Here is a 13,258-nt window from a genome sequence, read left to right on the forward strand (position 1 = left end):
GGTTAGCGGTACATGCACAAAGACAATGCCATATCCGGTAGTGTTTATGTGTGCGGTACTTTTGAGCTATGATTTATATTTGAAATCAATTATTTAAAATTGCTTTCTTCACAACGGTTATGCAGATCCCTCAGTCAGTCTAGTTCAGTGATTCCCAACCTTTTTGTTTTCATTCGCCACTTCAGATTTATTCTGAGCCTTCATTCCCCATTACCCAAAACTTTTGTCATTGCGGAGCAGCTATTTGCTTGTTTGAGTACGCAAGACAATCGCCTATAACTGCAAAATATAAGGTGTTGTGAACCGATTCCGGCAACCCTCGCAATTTAGCGAAATCGTTATTTCACGTCATGCTGGATGTGTTTGTGACGCCATCATTGGTTATCCAGAGTCAAAATGAGTTTTTGTGAACAGCACTCAATATTATTTTCGATACATACATACATTCCAGAGCAGTTAACTGGTAATGGTAATTCTGCATGTGTCTTCGTAAATATGTAGGCTGTCCTGTATATCATGTTTAACAAATGCGTCTATTCTCCACCAGAAACCATTCAATTTCCCACCAGTGGGGATTCCCTACCGGCTAACAACCACTGATATAGTTCATCTACTCTATTCACCGCGGTGGTGAAAACCCCGGTTGCCATCATCTTTGTCTTGACCTGTGATTTCGTTTTTCTTTTCTTCTGGAGCAGTGCTCTCTCTGAATCCGTTATGAAAATGTCTGTCTACATCTCTTGAATGTCGACGGCTCCCGGTTCCAGGAGCTCGTCGCCTTATGGCTTTAGTCTGAGAATTTAAATAAAGTTATTTTCTTGACCAAATGACTAAATGGTATGTTGATGTACGCACGTTGCACACTTGCACAGTGCAAATGCTTGTCTTGAGTAGTTGTTGTAGACTGGTGAAACCTATCTTAACAATATTGTACTTGACAAAATTTTTATTTCGACGCAGGGGCGACATATCATTGAATGTATCATAGTTTTTTAATTGAAACTTTGACACATTAATAATACGATGGACAAATCCCCAACATCTCCAAGTCATTCTGGAGGGGGATCTACCCTCATGCAAGCGGAGATCGCTTATTCAAAAGATGAATACTCCAAAAACAAAAAGAAAAGATTCACGGTTAGTTTGAAACGTACATTTGCACTTTTTGAAACTTATAGCGTGCAATATTGATAGCGCTTCTATTTTGGTTCTGCGCATTTAAATATTATGTAAAAAACGAACTTACATTCTAATAACATGTTTATAAGTTGCAATAAGAGAGTCGTGTGAACAATGCACTTAATCGTATGTCAACCCTCAGCAGCTTGGAGCAGACCACAACCAATTAACTGATCCTGATTTGTCAAATCCATCATCGAATTTTGAAATGCAATCACTATGAATTAATCTGTTGATTTAATATTCAGGTCTACAAGGTTACGGTGAGTATTGGAAAGAACTCGTGGTTTATATTTCGACGCTATGCGGAATTTGACAAGCTAAATCAAATTGTGAGTAAATTTCTGCTGTGTATGGCTGGATTCTGGGTGTGAATCGTTCAGGGTCGACATTGATGTTCCTGATGCAGGTAAAACGCCAATTTCCTTCCTACGCCTGGCGTCTCCCACCAAAGAGGATATTTGGAGATAATTTTGATCCTGAATTTATTCGACAAAGACGGGATGGTTTGAACTATTTCATCAACATGCTGGTTTCACATCTGGAAGTTTTGCAGCAGTAAGCAATTACACTCGGTAGAAGGTATGCTATTCAAGAAGTAACGGTTAATATTCATCCATTTAGCCCAGAAGTCAGGAGTTTTCTTGCTCTGGACAACCCAAAAAATAGAATGGTTGACAGCGATGATAACGAATCGCCTTCAGATGCCGCAGTAAGATTTAAGAAATTCATACTCTTGGTACGAACTACGTTGTTACATTCAGAGTGACTCTTAATATTTACAGGCCAGTCCCTCGGAAGTTGCTACTGTGGAATTGGGTCCTTCAAACGATCCTCAGTAAGTCAATATCACTAACATTTTATTAAGCAATGTTTCAGTTGAGAAATAAAGTTGGGCTATATAAGTTTCGGCCTAGGCCTACCTCAATTGCTTGTGATGGATGATGTTGGCCTTCGAAAGGCGCTGTTTCTCTTGGAATTGCAATATATTGTGGTATATCATTCTTTTTCTTGTAGGCATATTTGAAATAGCATTGTTTCAATTGTATTAATGTTTGTAGAGCCAAGCCGAGTGATTTTGACTTCCTGAAAGTTATTGGCAAAGGCAGTTTCGGAAAAGTACGTATCTGTGTTATTGTGTCTACATAACATTGTCCTAGGAGTTCAACAAAACTTACGTTTCCCAGGTATTGCTAGCAAAGCACAGGAAGGATGAAAGCTTCTATGCTGTGAAAGTGTTACAGAAAAAAGCGATCATGAAAAGAAACGAGGTGAGTTTCTGTCTTGATCGGCTATTTAATTTTTTTTGCAGATGCAGTATAGTTTCTATGTGTAGGCTACTTAGGATTGATTGATGTCACGTACCGCAATAGTTTTAATCTTTTCCTTTTTGTATCACTCCATGCTGTTACCAGTAAAGTTCGATCGAGGTTGAGATGAAATGGTTGATAAGAAGATGTTTACAAATACTTATCATGAACTGTGGAATTATTAGGCTCTCATTACCTTCAGCTTAATCGACCCTGTGGCGAATTGTGGAAACCTGTTTTCAGTGACTAGTCGAACTACCATTGCTTGTGTCTTAAGATTTTGATTGAAAGCTGTGGATCGTATCGAATTTAAAAAATGAAGTAGCAAGTTTTTGGTAAGATATATTTGGTTGTTTAATATGGAATGGGCGCAAACATCAAACACTAATACAATCAGTTGTGTCTAAGGTGCTCTCGGCATATCCACTGATTGCCATTTGATGCTCCTGTATCATTGGTTTACATATTTGAAGTATAGGAATAAATCTATTACTTTGTGTTCTATTATACCATGAGCTACAACATTGCCATTGAAGGGTGGCAGTAATGTGCTTGACTTATCTGGTATAGGTTATATGCTGTTCGCAATAAATAATTAAAAGTGATTAGTGAAAGTAACCTAAGTATTCAGGTAATAGGACATGTTTGCTGATTCATTTGTTGTTGACTGCCTAGTAAAGGTTCAGACTTCTGAGTTTTCAGAAGTAATCGTACCGTATATGATTCGCGAGTTTGAAAATGTCAATTTAAATAGCTCTAGTCATCAATGCATTATCCGCATGATCATACTTTCCTGATACTTACGATGTACCTTATAGTAAGGTCACTGTGCTTGTGTTATTTTTGAAGACATTCTTTGTTTGTAAGTAGAGTAGTCTTGTTATAAGTAGAGACACTGCTGATGTTGCAAATAGTAAATATCACATCATGTATCTACTGAACCTCAGTTTGCATGGTAATTAACTGACCCATTCAAGATTACTGACATAAATTGGCAAGGTTTTCATTCAATCATGTGGCTGAATGTTCCATAACTTTGCATATGCAACTATAAATAAAAATATCTAATCTAATTCTTCATTTTTGATATGGTGCAAAGACTACATACCGAACAAACGTTGAAGCGAGTGTGTAGAAAATGGCAGTTGTTGAAATCACATTCTTTGTTGCATTCTTGAATATTGTGTACCTATCAAAGTTCCTTGAAATTTATCAAAGTCTAGAAGTTGGTTGCAACATATTTCAAGTCAATTGGCAAAATATCAAGAAATTCTTGGAATTCGTAATCAATTGGGAATTCCTCATAATTCCCGCATGAGCTTGGTGTACTGCATATCATAGGATGTGACATCATGGGTTGAACAGTTGTCTAAATTTTCTATAGTAATCGGCACACCATCCTACTGTGATTGTAGCATATATTGTGTCACTCGGTTGAAATCTGATGGCTTAGCCGAGCGATGAGTAATTTCCTGCTACATAATTCTGCGTTCGCAGGAAGTATTTTGGCAGTATACTGAATGGCATACTGGTACGCCTCTGAGAATTATTGGGTTTACGTAAGCACCGCGTATCTTTATTTCCATTTTGGTTCAACAAGCGGCATGATTGATAAGTCATGCAGTGAATAAACGCCTATGTGTTTCTCATGTTGTTGTGGCGCTGCCTCGCGCATGTCATGTGTCACCATGACACATCAAGATACTTCAAGGAAATTTCTAATGCATACTGTCCGTCATTTTCTAGCAAAAGCATATTATGGCGGAACGCAACGTGTTGCTCAAGAATTTGAAGCACCCTTTTCTGGTGGGGCTGCATTACAGTTTCCAGACTCGTGACAAGCTGTATTTTGTTCTCGATTATGTCAACGGCGGGGAGTTGTTTTTTCATCTACAGAGAGAACGCACTTTCATGGAATCAAGGTGCGATTTCCTTGTGACATGACAACACAGTACAATGTACAGGAGTTGTGTTTGATGTGTGTGGAATTATACTATATTTGAAAATGGGCTTCTCAGTTTTCTATTCTTTATGACCTCATAAGAAATCTTGATAGAACCCTTTGATGGTTGTAAACTATATAAATGAGTTTCTGGTGGCTGTCCCATAGAGCCAAACCACTAAAGAACTAAACCAGTGCCGGTCCCAAGTCTGGGTAAATGTAAAGGGTGGCGGCAAGACAGGCATTCGGAACTTCAGCCAAATCATGATGCGGATCACTGCGCAATGCGCATGAGCACTGATCTGCTGTGGCAAACCCACACATGCGAGAAGCCGAAGAACTCTCTCCCATGTATTAATGACATGGTACTACACAGCAACGGTCAAGTTTCAAATAATTTTTGGCGATGACCAAGTCTGAGAAAATGATTTACTACGCACGAATAACTGTTATTGTGATCCTGGCGTAGCAGCACTTGATTTTTCGCAACTCTATATGGGGCCAGCACTCGCAATTTATTTAAAAAGCCAAATTACAGCAATCTCAACCATCTTGTGTGGAAAGTCTGTATATTTGAGATTATGATTGTTGTCTATATCTATCAAATTTTCCATTACGAAAGTAGACCGTCATAAAATGCAGTAGCCTACAGTATAATCAGCTGGCATCAATATTTGGCAATTTCCCCGCTGAGAGTAGTAGTTGATTCTGCTGAAAGAACAGACACTCATCTCCCAATATAGGACCTAATAACTGCCATACATTCGCAAACATAAACTGCTATGTTTAACGATCTGTTGATTTGGATTTGATTTGGAAATATACTTCACAGAAGTAATAACAATAGTAATGTGTATTAGATGGGACAGCTGAAATTGTTATCCGATTTTCTGGATTCAACAGCTGCATGATTGTTGCCTGTGTGCAATTGTCACTAGGGCCTACTGATGGTTAAGAACCATTCTCTTCTTACTTTGTGCATTTTCCAGAGCACGGTTTTATGCGGCAGAAATCACCAGCGCCGTGGGATACATGCACTCTTTGAACATCATCTACAGAGACTTGAAGCCAGAAAATATTCTACTCGACTCGAAGGTGCGACAGCCACCGCATTTATTAATTGTGGCACAAGTATATTTTTGTCTTCACGCATGAATAGGGTCACGTAGTCCTCACAGACTTTGGACTGTGTAAGGAGGGTGTTGAAAGCAACCAGACAACCACCACGTTTTGTGGAACGCCAGAGTATCTAGCGCCCGAGGTTTTACGTAAGAAACCCTACACGAAAGCCGTCGACTGGTGGTGTCTCGGCGCCGTTCTGTACGAGATGCTCTATGGTCTGGTATGAACAAAATTTCAGGAGCTGTTATAAGTCGTACATTTGTGGTAATAGTTTGTTCCACAATTATTTTCCAGCCCCCGTTTTATAGCCGCGACACTCACGAAATGTACGAGAATATACTTTACAAGCCGTTGAAGCTGAGGACAAGCGTTTCGGCGGCGGCTAGAATGATATTAGAGCAGGTATGGTGTGTTACTTGTGTCGCCATATGCAGTGTGACCGCATGCAGCGCTTGTTTGGTTGTAGTTGCTTCAGAAGAGTCCGGAATTCCGCCTTGGTTCGGGAGAAAGAGATGTGGTGAGTATTAAAATCGAAATTATTTGGCATCGATAGCCTTTGAACCAGTGGTTTTCTCAACCCCCGGTACCGGTGAACTTTCCTAGAGGTCTGCCGAATGGGTAGGCCTATATCAGAATTTTTTATCTCGATGTCAAAGTGCAAAAAGTTGGGATGCTTCAGTAATTAGAGGAATGAAGTATCAAATTTGGAAATGATTTAGAAATTTGAAATATATTTTGTCAATAATATACAGTTCGCTGTCTATTTTGTATTTGGCATACGTCTCTATGCTGCAAGCATTTTACCAAACCGTAACTCGTCTAAGACCAGTTAGCGCCTATATGCGAATTTTGACATTACAATTTAGCAACCTTTGGCAGTATAACAGCGGCTAGATAACAGAAAAGTCACATTTCTATCAAAAGAACTTTTCCAAGATTTGCTTTTCAGCTGCATAAATTTATTGTAATTATATTGGGAGTAAATTTTGGTTTTTGATGGTTCACCAGTCCACAAAATTTGTTAGGAAATTTTACCGGTCTCCAAGCTAAAGAAGTTGAGATCTGTTGATTAGTTGATATAATTATGTTATCAAAACACATGTAAAAGCAGCATTGAGCTGGTATATAGGTCTACTTGAAACCCCCTCAGTGCTAGTTACATGTGTAGAGTTGAATGTTTGATTGGTTCATTTATTACAGCTTGTTTGACTTAAAATTGACAGTTTTTAAGTATTATTGAGGTCAAAGTCAAGTTAATTATGATGGCAAGTCAAATTTTGCTACCTCTGGTTCTTGTAGCAATGAAGGCAAATTTGCTGATAATGTTCCAATATTTCAACCAAATCTGAGTTCTTTTTTAAGTGCGAAAGGTTGGATTTTGACGTTAAATTTATTTTCCATTTGCTTGCGATTTGAAATATTATGTATTGACATCGGTACTGTTCTATTGTGATGTACATCGGTAATTTGTCAGAATTTCAGTGGTCATTCGGTTGAGTGTATACGAGTCATGTATCTGTCTGCATTTCTCTCTTATATTCTATGCCTCCAGCGTTATTGCTCATGCAATGTGGTCGATGTAATGCTTCTATAATACACCTTTTTTCATTCAAAACTGATATTACTTCGTATCCTTTGTGTATAGTAGTAAAGTTTCTTCATTCATAGCTTTCATGTGGCAGACTATTGTCAAGGTTCTTGTTGAGGTAAATTCTGTGTTGAGGAGCTACAGGAGATGCGTTTATACCGTTGCATTATGAAATTTCTGATCTTCCCTTCACTGTTACCAACTCTATCAATTACAAATGCTATTGGCTAATATCCATTCGGAAATCCAACAGAACTTGATCAATCGCTTGCTTTCGCTTATCGCATGTGAATACTTTCAGGCCGATCTCAAAGAACATTCATTCTTTTTGTCAATCAATTGGGATGACCTAGAAGCCAAACGCCTTGAGACTCCGTATAACCCCAATGTGGTAAGTCCTTCAAGTTGTTCAAAAAAGGCGGAATCTTACAACATGCTCGTTCCAGGCCGGACCTGAAGATCTGAGGCACGTTGATCCCGAGTTTGTCCAAGAACCCGTACCCGATTCTTTGAATGAAAATGACCATTATACTGTGAGTATTAAATTGCTGGCGATGTCTTGATGTTGATGTGCCAGTGATATGGCTGTTTTGCATCTGCTCACATACTTGGGAGCATATGCCATGCAATGGGTTATTAGCTCTTTATAAACCGACTTATTGAATTTCTACGTGGTAACCTCTGAATTTTCTGACTGATTTTATTGGTGCACTGACCAGTTGTTGTTGTTGTTGCTGCAACGAATTATGTCAGTGCCTGATTTCTATGACTGATGTTCACTTAAGTATAGTGTTTCAAAGATCTAACCAAAGTTGATAAGAGTCATTGTGATGTAAATTCGGAAGGTGTATAAGTATATATATTTCCCAATGTGTTGACAGCAGAATCGTGAGATATCAATTCGTGCCATAGTAATCTGTTATGGATATTTTTGTGACACAAATGTGGCTATTCAACTAAAAGTACTCTTAAGCATGCATGATTATGCTCAAGCTTTCGCGAATCTTGCTCTGCGTAGTTTCTTAGGCTGTATTTGATGCATGTCCTCCAATGCAGGTAAACGCAAGTGTTCAAGAAGTCGACGACGCCTTCATAGGATTCTCATATGCTCCTCCAAGCACTCTAGGTAACTCCTGAGTCCTGTGGAAGAGATAATGAAGACTGGTCGACCCTGTGCTGCTGTGATCAAGGTGGACAATGATTTCTCCAAATGTCACGAGCCTGAAGTGTAAAAATCATATGCTATGCAATATTTAGCTTTATATGAATATAGCAATAATGAACGCGGTATAGCTTTACTGATAGCGCAGTGTTTTGGAATGGGAATTTTTAAATGACATTCCTTTTAAGAGCAAGTCGCTTGTGTGCAATCCGTGAGTTGGCATATTACCGGTGTGCTGGTTTACATATGTATGCCGCTGGTAGTATGAATATTGCAGTTCTTGTGTTCCTGTCTTAGTAAGATTATATAATTTCCCATTTTTCCGAGTGCATTAGTTTCTGCCGATTCTATCCAGTTTTCGATCATGTGCCTTAGAAGCCAATTATATATGATATCCTTTGTGCCCTGCCCGCTGGTGGCATGGCTTGCTCGTTTCATTGTACCTTTCTACTTAATAAATCTGGCAATAACCTCTTGGTATAAAAATTCCAATGGTAATCAAGTTTTCTAGGTCGTTCACGGGCAAGGAAGCCTAGCCTTGTTTGCTGGGCTAGGCCAGAACTGTCAGCACAGTACATTGCTTTATTTACTTTGATTTATGGATCGGTGAGACTCGGCTCAAGTATCAGAAAAAGACTGTTGAATATTGCTGTGAGACATCATGATTTTGGTGATGGTTTTCAAATCAAACACCACCTTATCTTGAACAGGTGTCACCCAACTCAAAATTGACGAATTTATTGGGAGGGCCAATTTCCCATCTCGGTAGGCGCCGCCGGCCAAAACATGGCAATATCTAAAGGTTCTACAATACTGCTGCATCACTCAACACACCGTTTCCGTAACCTGTTTTAGCACAGTAGATGTCCTGGTGGGCTATGTGCGGCCCGCGAGTTGGCGACCCCTGGCCTGGAATATGTATTTAGCTTTCAAGGTTGTTTCTTCCCATTCCACAAGAAATGAAAATCGCTATGTCAGATGGCGATCTGGTAATGCTGTTCAACAATCCTTCAAAAGTTGTTTGCTTCCGAAAAGAAAATACATTGATTCGTAGATATTTTTGGACGCTGAATCCAAAAATGTCACTTAAAATTGCTGATCAGCTCTAGTTTGAAAAAAAAAATCATTTTTGTATGGAAATCTAGTTAAGGCAAGTAGTCTACACTTTATTAAATTCAACAGTAATAATCTACAAGCAGTGTATAAATTGCATGCGTTTATATTTATGCACTGTATAATGTATATGCACGGAGGAAAATATTACATCGGAAAACTGCTAAACTTGGTTGGATCATAGCCTTACAAAGGTTGGTCGGATCGAAGTTTGACTGGTTTGCGAGCGGTCCTGTCTTAGTCTCCAATAGAGGGACCTATGATTATGGTAACAATATTTTGAGATCCGCCTTTTGGCAAGGAACATTTAGCAGGCATTAAAATGTGATATCTCTAATTGCTGAGAATGTGATATCTCTAATTGCTGATCGCGGGTAGCTATTATACACACCACAATTTAAATTATGTATGGATGGATAATACATAACAGCCGGACATCAGTAAGGGCGTGTATATGCTCAGCATTACGAGTTGGCCGTCACAGCTCCACGATTTATACGACTGCTGGACACCGTCGGTTTCGGAAATCGGTAGCGCGTTTCACTGCGCTACGATTGTCCAATTGTTAACCATTAGTGGCTGGGGCAGATTCGTCGTCAGATTTGTTTCTTTGCAATGTCATTATACGTAGTAAAGCCAAATTTGAGGGGGTTTTGGTGCTCTAATATTGTAAATTTTCGGAATCAGCGCGACAACAGCATTTGATTGATACCAGTTATTATAAATATTTTTAGGCAGACAAAGTAAGAGTAGTTTTGGGGGTTCTGAAGGGCACTGATTCCGAATATGACAGAAGTTTTTTCAAATAAGCTCTATTTTTGGAGATAATCGGTGGGGCTATTTTGACTAAAATCTCATATTTTCGCTTGTTTGGCTGGATAAAAAATCGACTATAAAGTTCAGAAATTCAATCTACTTCTTATTTTGACACGCTGAATACTGTCTTAAATCAAAATACATCAACATAATTATATTTCTGGGTATTAGATTTATCATAATTGAAGACTTTCACGGATATCATGTACAAAAATAACTTCAATCACGTATATAACTAATATAAGTATTTACCTAAATATTCAAATAACGTTGAATCAGCTTTATGCCAACAATCTATTTTAAATTCAAAATAATCAGTTGGATATATAATATTAATAACATAGCCTATCATGGTATACGTACCTGTATGGCTCTATAGCAGGGGTGTCAAACATAAAACCCGCGGGCCGCATCCATTTATTCTAAACCCACCCGTATAGCCAGTCAATCATTTTATTGAAATCATTATCACACCCCAAATACGACAACATTGTGATCAAATGAAAATATAGGAGCCAATCCAGCAGTAGCCTAGCCAGAGGTGGTCATGGTCAATAACGAAGTACTTCTACTTTTCGAAGTACTCAAGTAATTTTTCACTACTTGTGGTACTTACTCAAGTAAAACTCATTTTCGCTACTTCTATTTCGAATTCTTTCGTGATCTACTTACTTACTTTTCGCTATTTTCAGTTTGTCAAGTAGAAGTAGTATAATTAGGGTTATCATATTTTGTAAATCTGAAATAAGGACACTTTTTCAAACTTGCAATCGCGGAGGAAAAAATCCTGAAATAACGGTAAATTTTTCCCGCTTCGTGGTCGGTTGACGAAAGAAAAAGGTCACCTTCTTGGCTCAACTCCCGAATTGCGGTTTTTCTTTCACATTATCCATTGGTTGACTAAAAAAGGTGAGCTTCCCGGCTCAGCTTCCGAAATCGCCGCCGAAGCGTTTATTTCAGTGCTGATTTAATATTGTATCTCAGTCGGATTTTGCCCTATATTTAGAGGACAAAATCTCAATCTGGAAAAGTGGTCTCTGACTTTTTGAGCGTGAGACCGGGGTTAGCAGACCACTGTTGAAGCTATTTGGACAAGAAAGATGTAACACATTTTCCGCTTTTCAGAAGTAATGTAGGCCTATTTCTCTTTTAATTCGCAGTATTATTGGTTTGAGTTTTAATTATAGTTTAAGTTCTTCTGTCTAGATTTGGAAAACTTACATGTTGAAGTTTAAAAGCAACTGTAGTAATGCCTCTATTTTCCGAAAATTACACTGTATGACATACTTACGATCCACCATATTTTTTGTTAACGTATCAGTATCAGTTTTTTATTATTATTTTCATCATTTCAAAACACCACAAAACTGCGATACAATGAAAAAAAGGAAGGTGTCGAAACGACTTGGAGTAGTCTTAACAGACACCCACCTTGGCCAGGTGAAGTAGAGAAGAGACATGCACACTGAATGAAAAGTAAAGCAGAGAATATAAAAGGCAGGCGACAAAATGAGGTGGCATGTGGCGGAAGGCGAGATCGATTTTAGGTCGTGGTCCGGTAATCCTGAAGGCTGACTAGTATTCATTGAGAAGAATAAATTGCTTGTATTTCGACTTGAATGCGGGCATGCTCGACAACAGTAGGATAGCGGCGAGATGCCGATTCACAATTGGGTCCGACATATTTGATCGAGCAATGCGTTTTTTTATTCCGTCCTGATCATATGGCAGTTGTTCTTCGTTGACGCGCGTTTGCCGTATTCGTGCGCTTTTGACTCCGAGGTGAAGTAGTTGAAATTTGACGGACAATGACCGCAATGGAACTGATACATAAACTTGGCGTATAGGCTACTAATCTCGCAAAGTGCTAACACTGTATCCGATACAGCTCCTTGTTATTGCTATTCGACTAAACTTTGGGCCTAATAATATGGGTGAGGGCGGTGCACCATGATGTTTTCTAGAACTTGGTGTTCGGGTAAACTAAGATTAGCGACCATAGAGATACTATCATTTGCATCCAATGACGCGGATGAAGGCCTATGCTCTCGGAAATTGATACCTCATGTGATGCATCAATATCAATCAAGCTCTCTACACCTTCCGTAGGCCTATAGCTCAATTTGCAGCCTCTGACAGTCCATGCGAACGTATTATGGCCGTTTTCAAATCTACTGACTTACTTGAGTAGATTTCAGGGCAGGAAATTCTACTTTTACTTCAAGTAGTTTTAGGTTGCTTTTAAAAAGACTTCTTCTAGTCGTACTTGAGTAGATTTTTGCGTCGCTACTTCTACTTCTACTTGAATAGCCTTATTGACTACTTCATCATTGGTTTATTAGCAATTTTATCAGTTCAATACACCACAAAAAATGCGATACAATGAATAGACAGGAAGATGTCGAAGCGACTTGGATTTGTCAATGGAATCGGACACCCACCTTGGCCTAGGCCCTAGGCGTAGTAAAGAGGAGGCATGCACACTGAATGAAAGTAAAAAATACAGTATAGAAAAAGAAAGCGACAAGAAATAGGGCGGCATGTCATGGGAAGCGAGATCGATAGGTCAGTCGTGGTCCGGTAATCTTGAGGATGGACTGTATTTATTTAGTAGTAATTGCTTGTATTTCGACTTGAATGTGGACATGCTCGTCGACTGTCGGATGGCCGGCGGGATACTGTTCCACACATCAGGTCCGGCATATTTGATGGAGCGATGATCTTTTCGGTCGATCATATGATATTTGGACGACGTGGACGCGCGTGTGTTGTACTTGTGCGCTTTTGATTCTGAGGTAAAGAAGTCATTGAAATATTCGGGGCAACGACCGCAGTGAAACTGATACATAAACTTGGCGATTTCTAGTTTCCGCATATCTTCTATGTTTAGGACGCCGAATCTCTTCAGCAGCGACTTATTGGATGGGCAGCCAGGTCCCTTTGGGGCCCTAGCTATGATTCGGAGTACTTTGTGCTGTAGTTTCTGCAGTGGCTTGAGTGCAGTTTTACTGGCAGCCCCCCAACAG

At 39.2% G+C, this 13,258-nt stretch overlaps 1 protein-coding gene across 1 annotated transcript; it reads left to right on the forward strand.

Moving 5' to 3' along the window:
• Positions 1 to 17: 17 nt before the first annotated feature.
• On the forward strand, positions 18 to 8,789 carry LOC145445882 (serine/threonine-protein kinase Sgk3-like). The gene is made up of 15 exons (XM_080324038.1): positions 18 to 1,137; positions 1,428 to 1,511; positions 1,589 to 1,737; positions 1,804 to 1,891; positions 1,965 to 2,017; positions 2,241 to 2,298; positions 2,367 to 2,450; positions 4,236 to 4,411; positions 5,421 to 5,526; positions 5,591 to 5,773; positions 5,848 to 5,955; positions 6,020 to 6,070; positions 7,443 to 7,532; positions 7,588 to 7,674; positions 8,198 to 8,789. Exons 1-15 carry the CDS (start codon positions 1,024 to 1,026, stop codon positions 8,276 to 8,278), a joined length of 1,512 nt encoding a protein of 503 aa, XP_080180164.1. The 5' UTR covers positions 18 to 1,023; the 3' UTR covers positions 8,279 to 8,789.
• The last annotated feature ends 4,469 nt before the right edge of the window (positions 8,790 to 13,258 follow it).

The sequence above is a fragment of the Botryllus schlosseri genome, chromosome 9, assembly GCF_051294905.1.
Source record: "Botryllus schlosseri isolate E-star chromosome 9, Bs_hap1, whole genome shotgun sequence".
Lineage (NCBI taxonomy): Eukaryota > Metazoa > Chordata > Ascidiacea > Stolidobranchia > Styelidae > Botryllus > Botryllus schlosseri.